The sequence below is a fragment of the Antrostomus carolinensis genome, unplaced genomic scaffold (assembly GCF_000700745.2).
Source record: "Antrostomus carolinensis isolate BGI_N321 unplaced genomic scaffold, ASM70074v2 scaffold2606, whole genome shotgun sequence".
Lineage (NCBI taxonomy): Eukaryota > Metazoa > Chordata > Aves > Caprimulgiformes > Caprimulgidae > Antrostomus > Antrostomus carolinensis.
The window spans coordinates 23400-40346 of record NW_010320987.1 but is presented as its reverse complement, the minus strand read 5'-3'; the positions used below and the strand labels follow the sequence as shown (position 1 = coordinate 40346).

General features: G+C 38.5%; 1 protein-coding gene across 1 annotated transcript in view; it reads left to right on the top strand.

Moving 5' to 3' along the window:
- Positions 1-16947, top strand: part of CPED1 (cadherin like and PC-esterase domain containing 1) — a gene marked incomplete at its 5' end in the record, with an annotated part of 73430 nt that overhangs the window by 52508 nt on the left and 3975 nt on the right. The window contains 5 exons of the mRNA XM_010169739.2: positions 1843-1982; positions 10888-11108; positions 11368-11469; positions 11687-11774; positions 14055-14201. Coding sequence (XP_010168041.2) covers positions 1843-1982; positions 10888-11108; positions 11368-11469; positions 11687-11774; positions 14055-14201 — 698 coding nt within the window. The remainder of the gene's footprint in view (positions 1-1842; positions 1983-10887; positions 11109-11367; positions 11470-11686; positions 11775-14054; positions 14202-16947) is intronic.

Here is a 16947-nt window from a genome sequence, read left to right as displayed (position 1 = left end):
AAGTTATCTTTAAGGATGAACAGGAAGGTGATTAGGACACAGGTGATGCAAATCTGGAACTCCTTTGGGCAAGGAGTGTTGAGCAGCTCCATCTCTCCGCTTACACCCCAGCACCTTGGGCCTGAGCATCCCTCCCTCCTCTCCTTGTGCCACGCTGAACTGGGTTGCTTGCCCAGCGGCAGCCTTCTGGAGGCATCAGGGGAGCCAGGTTATGCTCACTGAGCCACCCTGTGGTAAAGTCAGTGTCCAGGCTTTTGTTTAGGTCCAGTCTGCCATTACTTGCTCTACATCATCTGCAAGTGCAGCTGAGGGTGGGGTGAACCTCCTCTGCACAGGCAGGAAGGAGTGGCAGCTGTGCAGGCTGCACAGCAGCAGGAGCTGGGTGGTCGTAGCACCATGGGACATAGTCCACCCTTAGATGTACCAGTGCAGGCTTCCATACAGACAATTCTTGGTGTTTTTATTTAGAAAGACTTTTTTTATCTGCTAAGATAACTCACCCTGCTACTTACCAAAACATATTCACTTGGGACTTTTGCTTAGGCTGCGTTCCTGACAACTCCCTTGCTCCTGGGGTGGCAGCTGTCTCTCCCATGGATTCCACACAGCCTCCCACTCAGTCCCTGGCCTGATACATGTTGACAGGCAGCAGCCTTGGTTTTTTGCTGTGGCTTGTTTTGTAGCAGCAATCTCTCACACACAGCAAAGCACACCCAGCTGGCTGCTGAGCTGCTGCCCAGTAGTAGTGGCGGTCACAAACTCTAACGCCAGATCAACTCTGCAAACATTTGCTTTTGGAGCTGTTTGCTGGGCTGCAATGAGAAACCCAACTGCACTAGCAATGCCTGACAGCATTGACACAAGGACCTGGAGGCCTCTGACTTTTTTCTTGTGTAACGCCTTTAAACAGATGAAAAAGCAGGTTTTGCTGGTAGAGCTATGCAGACACTGGGAGATACTGTCAGGATGGTGCACTTGTATGGGTGAGAAAAGTGTTGATCTGAATATAAAAGCAACTCAAAAGTTTTCTGTCTTCCTTCAGAAGCTAAATATACCTCTGAATTCCTGTAGGATTTTGGAAATTAATAGCTTTACAGAACAAAAGTAACAGAACCACTCAACCTTTGGTTAGAGATGCCTAAAACTCACTGAATTTTTGTAATCCCTCTTTATGCTCCAAATCTGTAAAATCATTTTTGAAAGTAGGGATCAGGTTCTAATAAATCACATAGATTATTAATCTCATCTTACTTTCACCTTCTGAAATGCATATGTGTAGTCTTGGATGGTTGTCTGAACTCTCACAAATTAAAGAAATTAGTATTCCTGAGGGAAAGTCATCCTTTCATTATCTGCACATTATCTGTATAATCTTAGATTCATTTTTGTATCACAGGGCTCTCAAAATCTAGCTTCAATCAACTACCTAACTTTTAGATGTTTAGTGGTAGATAAGAATGAATCTTGTCTTCAGACACTTCTGAGTGTGAATATTTTCGCTTGCCAATCAGCCTTCTCCCTCGCTTTCCCTTTCTGTTATAATTTCCATGGAGAAAGGACAAGCTGCTACATGAAAGTCAATGTGAACTGAGAAATGAACCCACATACGACTGTCAAATTTGGACATTTGGAACTCTTTCATAGAAAGGAAAAACTCCTATCCTTGCTAAATGAAAAGGGCATTAACACAGAGGAAGGAAATAGTCTCTTCAAAGGGTTCAGGGGCATTTAATTTAGGGAAAATTTCCATGAAAAAATACTCAAAAATATCTCATTTGCTGTATAATAAGGCTACTCAAAAAAATCTAGAGGAGTTGCTGACATCCCATTACTGTTTTCCAGGGCAGTGGATTGTCCCTTGCCTCAGCTGCTCTGACAACAGGACCTGTGACTGGAGAGAAATAACGTGGCAGCCTTTTTTCGGCTGCCGATACTCTGTGCTTGCCAAGCCTGAGCTCCAGCGCTGTGTGGAGGGCAGAAGGGTATGTAACAGATTTTACACTTTAATTTGTTTTTTTTCATCTGGATATTTAGTGTCCTGAAGCCTTAAAAATAATTTTATGATTGATGTGTAAGAAAAATCCCTTTTTATTATAATTGGAAAAATATATGGATGGAAAATCCACAGGGGCAAAACCCAACTTTTATCCATCATTTAGCCTCATATGCAGTCACAGTTGTCTGATGTAATTTCACATGGAGCTTAGGTCACACCAGTGGAGTTTTAAGATGTATAGTGTACGTGGTTTCCAGTTAGACCTGCAGTGAGTATATAAAGAACTGTAAATGGAGGATGGATTTACATTGTTGTCACAGTTTGTCTTACACTTGACATGGAAATTGGGTTTCTTCTGCTGCATACCTGTTGCATGGCATTGCTTGTGCACACTAATCTTACCGAGTCTTCTTGCACATTCTTTTCTTGTAGTGAAGCTTCTAAGGTGATTGCTTGGAAATACAAGGTCTCCTTAATAAGCATGCTATGACTGTAAAACTGTTGAGAGAGCTCTGATCTAAGGCTCAGGTACCTTACTGAGGAAACAAGTATCCAGAAAGTAAGTAATAAATTGTTATAAAGATTTTTATAGTGTATTGTCTAGGTAAGAAAACAGTAACTAAAAGTGGCATTTTGATAAAATCCGAGGGCATTTCTAAACAAATACAAAATAATAGTCTTTCCTTTAACATTTCTTCTTTTTTTCTGGTTATTTCTTGTCCTGCACAAAGTCCTTTGTTACCATTTGGCTTTATTTGTGCCTGTGGTTTTCTCCATTACTATAGAGCTGTGGCTTTCTCCTGACGTCTTTTTCTAAAAAATCCGTAGTTTTTTATGACAGAGAAGCAGCTTGATTTATTCCTCATGTACAAAACAAGAACTCCTGGTTGACCACAGGAAAAAATATTGAAGAATTTGATAGCTTTGCTTTGATCTGTAATTTCCATAGATATCAGGCTGCTTCAATAAGCAAACATCCTTTGGACAGACAGTTGAAGGACAGCATAGGAACAATATGTCGCTATGGAAGTGGATTGCCAGGGTATTGCTGACATTTCCACCTCCTGAATGTGACCCCTCACATTCACCAGTGTCAAAACAGGACTACATTTGCTAAGGGTCCATTAAAACCAAGTATATTAAATTAATGTTTGTGAGCTTGCTTTCTTAATTCAAATATCGTTATGTTCTGACTCTCTGAGGTCACTGATCTATTCTAGTGCCAGATGAGAGCCATATCCTATGTGATCCACATTAACACCTTGCAAGAAAAATCTCTGTAAAACTAATTGCACTTGTTTCCCATTCTTCATCTTTTGCAAAAGTCTTCCGTCATTGTCTGATAACCTTCACTGCTCTGTAGAAATCTGCTGGATCACTCCTGTTACCGTTGCATAGATGTCTATTTAACTGGTTTATTCTTCTAAAGTCATGACTCTAGTGCATGTTCCCCTTTTGGTATACTTCTCCGATGTCTTTCCCTCTGATGTTATTTTTGTTATCACTTTGCAGTGGTATTAACTTTCTGTGGCATTTTGCAGTAGCATTTTTGCTTCTTTCACCAAATGAATAAATGTAGAGCCTGGATCAACTCCCTAGTGTCAGTAGAACTTAAGAACGAAGAGAGTCTTTCTTCTTATGTAAGTCAGATGAGTAAAATGGTCCTCAACTTGGGTCATAAGGTGCTGATTCTTCTGTCTGTGATTAAGGCAAACTTTAGAATTACTTTACACAGTCTAAGCAGTGTAATAGAAAAAGGGGGGGCGGGGGGGGAGGGTTCAGTTGTAACTGAAAGAATTTTCCCTGGCAGTTGTATTATTATACTATTATATACGTTCAAGCAATCTGGATTTTTATAAGGAAGCTATTGAAGAGACAGTAAGATATATTGTTTGAGAACAAATATGTTTTTATTATACAAGAGATTTTTGTAACCATCTATAAATATTTATATTTCCTATTTTTTATATTAGTTTAAAACCATTATATACCTTGTCTTGAAGCACTACAGAGATCACTGACCTCTACCCAAACCAACAACATCATAGTTTCTGTAGTAAAATAAACAGAAGGTTTCAACACTGGAAATGCAAGCAGATTGCCAAGAGAGAATGAGTGCAAACCATAAGGGCAAAAGTCATCAACCCAAGTGAGGACACTGAGATGATCTAGAATACTGTTTGATTTATGTGGTCATTTGCTGAGGTTCATTAAGAACAACAACTCACTCGTGCCCACTTCACTTCTCAAAATGTACTCAACTAGCCTGTGTGCCCCTGCATTCTGGGGTTTTGTAGGATGCCACCACACTTAGCATATTCAACTTGTGTGACTTCAGTTTCTGGAGTTCCAAAATCCCTTAGAAAGGAGTCAGGTATCTTGATCGACATTTTGCAGCATCAGAGGCAAAATCGATCCCTCAGAACTGGAAGTAACCATGAGCTCTTCCAACCCCAGCCCTGTTTTCTTACCTGCAGACCACACAGCATCTGAATTCTTGCCCAAAGTTTATTCTGAATTAAGGTGATAAAACCTCCATATACTCTACATAATTACCAATCCTTCCTCAGAAAAGCAAAGATATGCACATCTATAGTATCACTGGGTCAAATGATGTCATACCTTCCATCAAAATACTAGCAACACTCTGTGACTAAATTTATTTTCTGAATACCCTTCATAAAAAGTCAGAGTAATGCAAGATTTGACCAGGAATCAATGTAAAGCAAGTAGTGGCATTTGTGATTCACTAGACTGAAGTCTCCAATTTTTGTCCTGGGAAAAAAATAATTTGGTTTCAGGATTCTGACCTGCTGGCTTTACTTCTTGTGGTTAACATGTCATGATAAGACATTACAAACAACATAAGTGTCTGTGTTTATGTCTTTTCTTTTAAATAGGAGGTGTTAATCACCATGCTGCTGCCAAATTCCAAGTATGATAACTGCAGGCTGTTTTCTCGTAATCCCCTGTTAGTTTTATATGGGGAAAAAAAAAGGAAAAAAAAACCCCTACTTGTCTTTCTACTTCTAATGAATGCAAAGTATGCAATGAGTTAACCACTGCTGTGCTGTGTCCAGGGTCTGGGTGCACTGCAGCAACTGATGAAACAAGACGTACAGTGTAATGCTCTTTCTTGCTGAAGTGCAGCACACGTAAAATCAACTGTATGTTGATTCTTCCAGTTGATTCAGATCATCATTAACTGCTATTTTAATTTGTGTGCATATAAAACTGTGTTTGAGCTAATTTTTTCTGTTTCATAAAAACTTAAGACCACCTGCAGTGAAACAATAACACTCAGATTGGTGGAGACACGAGAAGGGATATACAGCCACAAAAACAGTTTATGAGACCTTATTTTGCTTTATGATGTGTTAGCAAGACCAATCAGTCATATGCTTGCATTTCAGACACAGTAAACAGGAAAATTTTGAAGTTTTGAGACTAAAATGATGCCGAGTAGATTTTCATTCAGTCACCTTTTAATATCTGCGGTCATTTTTCTCATCTGTTTTAAACTCTAACTAAGGGTAACAAGATGCAGGCTGTGTTGTTCTCAGGGAACTTCACATGTGTGCCTTAATTAAATTAAAGAAATAGGCGATCATAATAAAAATATGTTATCTGTATTATATTGGCTCAACAAAATCCTTTGTAACTGTGGTTAATGAGTTTTTACTGTAAGATTTATACAATTCTATTAAGACATGATGCTTTAAATTTTGTACAAGAACTTTAAAAAACACGTGAAGGAAAAGAGGTTCTAACAGGTAATTATTTATCCAATTAGAAGCATATAGAAAGATGGCCTCAATACCAAGGGGTATATGTATTTTGTTTATCATTGAGAAATACTACTCAGAGTTTAGTCTTATAATAAAGTACCATTGAGTCATGTGTAATTAAGAACAGGAAATATGAAAAGGCAATATTTGCTGAAGTACTTAAAATTCAGCTGTTAAAACAGGAATTTTAACTTACAATTTCTTAATAATATTTTAGAGTTAAGTAGTATTTTGGACATACAGGTGTTTAAATTTCCTAAGTGTGGTTAATTTATAATGATAGGTCTGGTTAAGAAGTGAATTCCACTATGCTTACACAATCTTTTAAAGCCTGTAAGCTACAATGGAATTTTTCACACAAAATGATTGCAACAGAAGACACTGAAAACATCTGTCCGCATGAAAGTGTTGTTCTTTGTCTGGTAAAATTATAGCCTTATATACTTTTGATCCTTTAGTCACCCTGCAGACAAATCTCCTACTGACTTGAACAGTACATTATTAAGCCTTGTGCCAGACCATAAAGAAAATGAGATATGACATATTCTATACACCTGAGCCATCATTTTGCTCATTATTATTGTAGAGCTAAATACAAAATCACCCCTAGAGCCCCTGGTTCAAATCATATTAAAAACCACATGGCACACACAACTACATTAAATTCATGCAACTGTATGGAAATAAATGTGGCCATAGCTACCACACATTCAATTACATTGAATAATTATTATTCTAATTAATTTAAACTCTTGATTTAGTTGGAGGAGATAAGTATTCTTCCTGGGACTATACACCACTTACTTTAGCCTTTGAGTCTTCCAAGCATTTTCTGTAAATGAAGCTGACTTGCAAAAGGTGGATGCTTTGAAAGATGCTTTGTGATGGTCTGCATACAACAACAAAATGTGCTTAACAGCTCTGCACAAGGGCAGTTTGAAAAGCTACTTTTCATGTAGGTTTTCTGATAAATGTCCTCTTCTTTCATTTGGATTTTTTTTATGGAGAAGAAGAAGATGAATTTGTTTGTTTTTCCAGGATTTACACATCTCATAGCATGGTTGGACCAATAGTTAGAAGCAGACAGGTCTTAATGATGGATGCTCCGTATGTGCAGATTTGCTGGTGCTATGCATCCACCAGCTTGGGATACATTCAGTTACAAGGAACGCACACAGACTTCTTGACTGAAAGCTAATATGCTTGTTATAATTGACTGACATCTTTGAGGATAACCTACACTTTTGATCTGCGTTTCTGTATAACTGCAAGTCCACTTTGCCTCATTTCTCTCTTCCCCAATCACATCAAGTCTTGACTATTCTCCTAACAGATTTGTTTCTGAGTGTTCAGGTTGATTTCCCTAGTGAAACAACCTGTGTTCCTCACCAATGTTGCCATCTGTCTCAGTCCTGACTCCTCCTGCTCAGCCACACCTTCTCCTAGGAGTAGGTATACATTCCCAGATGGACACCCAGACACTCAATAGCATTAGCTGTCTGGTCTAATTTCCTGACCTGCTTTACATCCTCATAACAAGCTCACTTAAGAGTGAAAATGGTGATGTTCTGCAACTCAGACCTTATTCCTTCAGAGAAGGATTGTGTGCAGTCTTGTCAGTCTTGTGATAACATTTCACAGAATCACAGAATTACCTAGATTGGAAAAGACCTTTAAGATCATTGAGTCCAGTCACTAACCTAACACTGACAAGTCCCCAACTAAACCATGTCCCTCAGCACTATGTCTAGATGATTCTTAAATACCTCCAGGGTTGAGGACTTTTACCACTGCCCTGGGCAACTCATTACAATGCCTGATAACCCTTTTAGTAAAGATTTTTTTCCTAATATCCAGTCTAAACTTCCCTTGGCGCAACTTGAGGCTATTTCCTCTTGTCCTATCACTTGTTACTTGCCTGAACAGCCTGAACACAAACCGTCTCTCTACGCTCTCCTTTCAGGTAGTTATACAGAGTGATAAGGTCTCCCCAGATCCTGCTTTTCTCCAGGCTAAACCAACCCCAGTTCTCTCAGCCGCTCCTCATAAGACATATTGGAATAAGTATGTCTGAGTCCTAACAGTCATACTGACTGCTCTAAAGGAATCTGCTTTGACACCTGACACTGCCTCCAGGTTCTTAGAATATCAGGACAACAGTAGTAGTATTCTAAGTCCCACCTGATATTTTCATATTGTGCCCAGCATCATGGCATTTATGGACTAGAACTGCCACTTTAAGACCTGATTGTACCTAACTTCCCTCTTCTGGTACTGTTTTTCTAAATGACCTTGGATAATTCTCTCTCATCTGCAGACCTGGCCAGCTAGGTATCCCAAAGCAGACTCGAAACTCATTCATGGATCCACTGCTTTTGTGTGTGTGTGCGTGTGTAGGTGTAGGAATTGAAAAGCTCTACAATGCTAAGATATTTAATAGTGTAAATTGGGGAGGCGGGGGGATGTTTTGCTCTAATTTTGACATAATGAAAAAACGGGAGAAAGACTAATGAGTCAATCTCAGTCTGATGTTCTGTAATGTTTGAGACTTTGGAAATATTTAGAATGACACTTCACAAATTGCTAGAGAATGCACAGCGTTGACAAAACAAGACATCCGTGCATCATGTTCATTGGCCTTGGCCATGGTTCTTCTCTCCTTTTTTTCCATGAAGGCTGCTGTTCTGCTCTTTGAATTCAGTGGTCGATGAGATTAGACCAAATACAATTAGAAGGAGAAAATATCTATCAGAATCTTAGTCACAGTAGAACGAAGAGTGAGATTAAAATGTCACATCTGCCAAATCAGTGTAATTAACAGCTGAATATGCCTTTGCAATTAGAAATCCCCATGTGCTGTGATAACAAAATGGTATTATATGTTATTAGAAGAGAAACAATCTAGCATGTTCTACCAACTGTGTGTGTAATGTGGTAGAGCCTGTTTGTTATTCTACTAATGACGTTCTGTGTTCTTACAGAAATGTTCTCAGCCACATTGCAAGTTAATGATATCCTTGCCTGCTAATATCTGAGAACTGCTTTTTAAGTAGATATACATCTAGATACCACAGTGATGGATTTATGAAATGGAGATTAAAGAGACATATATAGACAGACTGGAGAGGTTCAGAGATTTTGCAAGTTAAAATAATTGTTGTTTAAAACCTCAAGTTAACCTACTTTAGAATTAGGTCATATTGTAAGCATGGACTCTCTTCCTAATTGTACATAATTATGTGCATGTTTGTGTCTGTCAGAGAGGGAAAAAGAGAATACCAACCAGTCCTTCCAAGGATCTTTGACTTCTGTGACTCATGTTACACTTGGTTGAAAGAAGTTTCTTCTGACACAATGTGAAAAGAGTTGGAAATCCCCTTGCATGTAAGAGAAGTGCTTGTGCAGTCCAAGCATGAGCAACAGCTGTTTAACAATTTATTCTATGAAGCAGCTTTGAGAGGTGCAGGACAGGAGGTAAAAGAGCCTCTGTGTGCTCAGTGCTTACTTTAATTTGTTTTCTACCATCCATAATCTATCAAGGGCATCTTTGTAGCCCACAATGAGCAAGGCATGGGACGTTAAAGTCATTGTCATGCCCATTCTTAGCTCTTGCACTATATCAGGGAATGTTTATCTGAAATTACTTCTGTTCTGTGGGAACTGTCATTGGTACACTGTTGTGGCTTATTTTTACTCACAATAGGTTCATAATGGGAACTGGAATTAGTCCCTAAAACTGTGACCGTCCTGAAGGGAAGACATAAATAGAGATGCATTAGATGAAAGAAGTCTAAGATGCTTTCACCACAGAAAATCTCTAAGAGAAGCTTTAGAAATGTATTCTTAAACATGTAAGCTTGTGCAGTCTAAATTCTATTTGCATAACCAAATGTTCAAGGTGGAAGTGGTAAAGCATCAAATCCCAAACCAAATTTAAAAAACCCAAACAACAAAATCCCAACTTAGAGGGTGCCAGCTACCCTGACTGAAACTATCACACAGAGGAGGTAGGAGAAGTTGCATACTGCTGTGCAAAGAACAGGGCTGTTACTGTTACTAGTTCTGTGGGGTTTCTGACTCCCAGTTTTACATTTATACTCCTCTATGTGGATTTCTGGCTGAGGTGACTGTGGTAATAATTGATTACGCACACAGTTTCATTGGCAAACCGCAGTGAACCTGGGTTCCCTTCCCCTTTGGACTCTTGTCACAGCTTACATGTTCTCTTAAGCAGGAGGAAATACTAGTCCTATCCAGTAAAAATAGGGCAATCACATTAAAAAACCCCACAAGTTAAGTTCTGTGGTCTCCACATACGGAGATGTTTGATTTCTCAGGGGAGTATACAGAATGAGTAGGAGCAAGCCCAAATTCGAATTCTTCATTCATTTGCAAGTTCAGAGCAGCCCAGCAAAGATGACTGACTTCAAGTACTTCTCCCATCCTGACAGCACTTCTAACTCCCTTCGGGCTACAGTGCTTCTTGGTGGTCACCTCACACTTGCGAGGACTCTATTCAAATTATCTGCCACCAAAGTAACCTCCTCCTTTTTTTCCCTCTGAAATGGCAGAATGATCATCTCTACAAATAAGGCAGCAGCTGCATTAATTGATGTGTATGTGTGTGTGTTACTTTGGTGTAAATTCTAATGAATCACATTTATGGAAGAAAAACATTAAACAAGATATGTTGTCTAGGAACAAACCACATGAAAAACTGGAGGAAGGAAAGCAGGAAGCTGCAAGCAATCACAAGAGGCTCTGTACTAGCAATTGGAAGTAACTATAAGCTTAAACAAAAGAAATTATCAACAAGGGTGAAAAATGCAGGACTAACTGTGCAGCTATAGCCATCTGTAACCAATACTTTTTGCTTTTGAAACACATAATATTGCTTTTTGTTAATCAGATCACACAGATTTTGCTAAAGGAGAACTTTAGTGCTCAGATGTCAGGACTGTAGAACTGGCAGCTCACAAAGATATTTCTTGAACATTATGAGAAGGGTTTAAAAACCTCCAGAATAGCTGTATTATTTTCTTAGCTTTTGGGTTTTGGAGTGTATGACTTCTAAGTAAGTAATATCTTTTTTTCCATCCAAAGATTCTTTTTATAGGTGACTCAACTAACAGAGGGATGATGTACTATCTAATAGAAAGAGCAAATAAGACTCTTCAGGAATGGCAAAAGACTCATGATGTTAAATGTTATCATAATATCAATGAGGGGAAAACATTTATTAGTTACTCCTACTACCCCCAGTTTTGGATGAACGCAAACCAGAGACCAACTTTTGAGAAAGCACTAGAACAACTGCTGCAGAGGTACTGTACAAATTCTATTGCTGACTTGTTTGTATTTTCATTCTATTTGAAAATGTGTTTAACATTTTACAATTAAAAGCAGTAAACAATTAAATATAATGTGTGCAGACCGCATTGTATGGTTGAAAAACAGTAGAAAATTACATCAGGGCTCTGATCAGGATGCCAGATACAGTTCACTGAAATGCAATGCAATGTAGTTAAAATGTTTGCCATCTGTTTTAAGGCAACATGTTGTTTTTTCCTTTCTGGGTTTCAGATCACGTCCCCTGGAGAACACAGACCAGACCGTATTAATTGTAGGTGGCGTTCAGTGGCTTAATTCCAATCACCTGCAAATTATCCAAAAGGTGTTGAACAGGTAATGTTAAGTGCTTGGTGTTATTTCAAGTCTTGATATGATAAATTATGAGAAGCAACTTAAATAAAAATTTTAAATACAAACATTTTATCTGTGTTCTCATGGGTGTATACTTAACTGCCTTTGAAAAAAATAAAAACCAAGTGTTTTTTTGATGTGTCTGTCAAGTAAAATGTGTATCCTTTCTTTTTTTTTTTTAATTTTATTTGCCAAACAGGGAAAATCTGTCAAATATCCTGGTAATTATCAAATCCATAGGGATGGGTTTTCACCTCCCAGTGGATGGAATACATTCTCTATCGCAGGTAAGCTATAGTATATTTAAAGTTAATTTTCACAGAAGACGTCATTTCAGCAATAATTTTGCTGTCTGGTCAAAATACATTACAACCTCTGCTGAGCAAGCTTTAAGTGGATCAAAGAAAGAATAATGTTTGTATTTCTCATATGGCTTGCTGATGTGGATTCAAACCACTTCACCTTATTTCATGGATTCTGACACAATCAGAGCACCATTTGAGATGCCGCAGTTGGTCAGCCATCCCAGGAACCAGAAGAAGCTCCCATATTAAGCCTGCTGCCAAAGTTGAAAACCAAGCTGAGGATAGGCAGATTGCGCCTTGTACCATGTCAAGCACAGGCAGTCCCCGGGCTTCCTCCATGATTACTTCTGGATCAGATTCACTGGTCTGGCTGCATTGCATGGCTCTCCATAAATCTTAACCAACCTATGAAGAACATTACAGAGCAGCTGGAATGTACCAGTAAATCTAACCTGTTATTTATATGTTAATCGTCTGTTACAGTCAGTTTAAATCGTGTCCAAGACTCAGAGTAACAGATGGGCTGATTTCAATGTGCTGTGTAACTCATTCAGTTCAATATTTTTTTTACAATTCGGATGGTTGTTCTCTATTGAGCACATATAAAATGCCTGGATGAGGTGGGGCTGGGAAGCACCAGAGGGCAGAACGGAGTAGATGATGCCTACCAGCATTATGTGTAACATTCCAGCTATTCACGGGTGTTGAAAAGAGAAAATTATTAGCTTTCATAGTTTACGTACAGCCCTCCTATCACACTGAGGACTGGAGCCCACGTCTTTTTGCAACCGTGACACACTGCTGTATTCAGTGTGTGACTTACTGTTTCTCTCACCCTGCTTTCTACTACGGAGACCACCCTGTCAGATGTTGCCCATTCTTTCTTTCTAAGTTAATACTATCTGCCTTGTCTCTATTGAATGTCTTCTTATTGATTCCAACCATTTAGTCTCTTCTCTCAAGTAAGCAGTGATAGGACAAGAGGAAATGGCCTCAACTTGCACCAGGGGAGGTTCAGATTGGATATTAGGAAAAATTTCTTTACTGAAAGAGTTGTCAAGATTGGAACAGGCTGCCCAGGGAAGTGGTGGAGTCACCATCCCTGAAGGTGTTCAAAAAACATGTAGAGATGGCACGTCAGGACATGGTTTAGTGGGCATGGTGGTGTTGGACTGATGACTGAACTTGATGATCTTGGAGGTCTTTTCCAACCTTAATTATTCTATGAAATTCCATGGAATTTCCTTTATTTATCCAGATTATCAGATTAGGATACAGTAGGGAAATGGTTGGACTCAACCACTGAGATGATGAAGAAACATTGTTGTAGCTCCTACTATAGCTTTCAGGGGCGATCAGTCCTAGGAGGAAGAAGCAGAATTTGCAGGTGAGGCAAGGACAGAAAGAGTATTAAAGGCTTCCCAGGACTGCTTTTTTCTGTTTCTCATCCAGTAGTTTATAAAACTCCAAAAATGAACTACAGTGCGTAACCGACATTCTTTTCCCTTTCATTATTGGAATCATATGGCAAATTACCCATGTGGTTTGGGTGCTTTTCTGGATTATTCCAGCTACTCTCAAAAACCTTCTGTCTTCAGTGTCTAATCCACCACCTCGATAAATTTATGGCTAACCTTTTTTCTATTCCTGGCTTTCCTGCAGTACCTTGAAACATAATAATCTGTCCTCCAGTGTAACCATTTCTAAGATACCCATGGTCCTATACTCCTTTTTAAGCAACAGTTTCAATGATTTTGATCTGAAGCTGAATTTTTCTTTAACAGGAACAAATTCACTATTTGTTACAGACAACTTTATAATACAATTTTTTTTCTGAATTACACCTCATTTAGCTAAGTATGTTTAAAACAATTACTCAGTAAATACATATTAAATATTGAATTCTTTCTATGAAAGAAGCTGCACAACTATTGAGAAGTAATTATAGTTACTGCTAACTTGAATTTTAGTTCAGATGTTATTGAAATAAACCTGATATGTGTAATTAAGGGAAATTTTTTTCAGATTTTCTTATAACTGCTTTCATCCTGCAAAACTCATTCTAATAAAGTTTTACAATAATCTACATCAGTCTTGGTGTAATAGCTACTTTCAGGAGTGAATTTATAGCAGTTCATATCTAGAGTATAACATAATTGCTTTATTCAAAATGCAATTTTGCTATTCATTTAAATGACAAAATAAAATAACCTTTAAACAGTCCTTCTGACAAGACATTTCAATGTTTTATCTGGAATGCAGGCAGAAGTGCAAAACTTGTGGAATGAAAACTTGGCTATTCTGGATACAGCAAAAAATTTCGGCTATGAAGTTGTTGACACTTTTGTCATCACCATGGGACGTTACAAAGAATTCCTGCAAGGGAAGTGTGGCTGCCATTTCCATGAGGTAATAGTTTACAGTCATATCAATCCCAGGTATTTAAGAGATATTTTTAACTGTCAGGTGCTTAGAAATAAAAAGGTGTGCAACGAGGTTTGCATCCATGACTCAAAATTAAGCCTGAGTAAAAACCATGGAGATAGCAGTTTGTTAGGTGGAAGTTGTCCCCTGCCGCTCAGAGCACAGCACCACCTGAGGATGGGCTGAGCTGTAGTGGTCATTCCTTGAAATAAAACCAAGCAAGTTGTTCTGCAAAGGTCACCTGTATAAAAGGATGTTATATAGTTTCCAGGTTCTGATATTATTTGCTGTGCATTCTATATCCCTACTGCTTCTGCATGGACTCAGTTTATCTTTTTGCCATGCCTCATTCTCACAGGTTTCTTTCTGAAGCCTTCCTAAATGAGCAGCTCAGCAGACTCCCATCAAGAGATAGGTATAATTAAAATGGATCTTAAAATTGAAAAATCAATCTTACTGCTGTATATTTGTTTTTCATATGTCTGAGAAAGATTTATCTGGGATAGTTATAGTGACTGACTATACAAACAGAATTAGAAGTCACTTGTTCTCACTCATGCCCATAGTTCTGTTTTCTTTTTTGTCTGAAACCTACAGAAATTCTGTCTTCAGCTTTATAACTGCTGGACTAGTGCAACAGGGATATGGTAAAACATATGATTAGGGCAATTGAGAACATATTCTTCTGTTCATTCAAAGTTCTGGCAAGAAATCTTCACATTATATTATAAATGACAGGAGTCCATGGATTAAATCAAGAACGAATAAGCAAAAACATTATTATATCTAGGCACAAAATCAGCCCAAAGGCTGCCAAACCAGTGAAAGTAGAGAGTTTGAAAAACAAGATATTTAAAGTTTTTCTGGTTTCCTTTAAGATGTATTTTGAGTATGTGGTATGTCTTTTTATAGTGAGTGCTCTTCCCCATCAGCAAAGGAGGAATCTGTTTTAGTTTTAGACTTCTTGTACCTTATCTATAGCAAATGAAGAACTACATTCCTGGTTTAGTGCAGATGACTCTCAATGAAAACAGAGAGTATAATTTTTGAGTAGTCAAGTAAGCAGATACCCTCTGCCCTATGGCTGATGACAGTAATTTTGCATATGATAAAGAACCATCACCAAGGCCACCAGACTACTCCTGTAGCTTCCAACCAAGTCATAGAATCATAGAATGGTTTGGATTGAAAGGGACCTTAAGGATCATCTAGTTCCAATCCCCCTGCCATCAGCAGGGACACCTGAACATGAGCAGACAATGTGTGCTTGCAGCCCAGAAGGCCAACCGTATCCTGGGCTGCATCAAGAGAAGCGTGTCCAGCAGGTCGAGGGAGGTGATTCTGCCCCTCTACTCCGCTCTTGTAAGGCCCCACCTGGAGTACTGCATCCAGTTCTGGAGCCCCCAACATAAGAAAGACATGGACCAGTTAGAACAAGTCCAGAGAAGGGCCACCAGGATGATCCGAGGGCTGGAGCACCTCTCCTATGAAGACAGGCTGAGAGAGTTGGACCTGTTCAGCCTGGAAAAGAGAAGGCTCCGGGGTGATCTTCTAGCAGCCTTCCAATACCTGAAGGGGGCCTACAAGAAAGCTGGGGAAGGACTTTTCATAAGGACAACTAATGACCTTCCTCATACTCATGTCCTTCCTCATAGTCATGTCACCAATTAGTTGGTATGAAAGGCCAGTTCTCAGGTTCCTGTTATGGATGGTCAGTCTGCTGAGAATCCAAACATGTCATTCATTGCCCTAAAGAGGACCCATGGATATTACATTTCTCCCTTTGGAAACCAGAAAAAGCTTTGAGAAATAAATGAGGTTGATATCTTTCTAGGTGTTTAGATCCTGATTCCCAGTAAAAAATATTTCTTCAGAGAAAACTGGAATTGTACACTCAAATATCATCAGTAACCCTGAGCCTCCATTCATTGCTGGATATAATGACACAGAAGCCTTCTGCTACCTCTATAGATAAAGTCATGTTTAGCACAGTAAGAAATTGCCTGTGATGCTACAAGTTCTTATGAACCAAATCTAGATTGTCTGTTTAACAAAAGACTAGGAAACTACTCCAATTTATTCCATTAAAATCTGTTTAGGACCATAAAACTTGAACTATCATATCTTTCAGGAAGATGGTATTTCCTCTGCATGATCAAAAGAGAGATAACAGGTGCAAGTTCTTTCATAGAGTGAAATATAAAATGAGAAGAAATTGTTACCAAAAAGTTAAAACTGGAGGAAAAAAAGGATGCAATGAAAGATGTGTATTTGAAACCAAGAATTAATGAATTTATGGTGTTTCATAGTCAGCTGGGACCTTTGAGACAGTAAGAAGCTACTAGTTGGATGAAATCTCAAGAGTTTGGTTGAGAATAATGACATAAGCAATTTAATGTGTCATTTAGAAGACAGAACTCTGCACGTTAATTCTTATGGAGAGAATCCTTTTTTAATTAGAATTATCAAAAGTGCATAAATATAAAAAAATACTATCAACCACACAAGTGAAATGCTAGCGTTTTTCCAGCATGAATTTAGGAATTTGTTTTCTGTCAAAACAAATTACTTCAAATAAGAGAGATGATCACCAAATGTTTTCTGAATCTCTCAAGAGAAGGATAAAACTCCTTTGCTTATTTTGCCAAATGAAGTCTATTTTTCTGTAAGCCTCAGACTGTTCCCAGGACCTGGACATATGCAGGGCTAGCACAGAAGCTCTGTGAAGCTT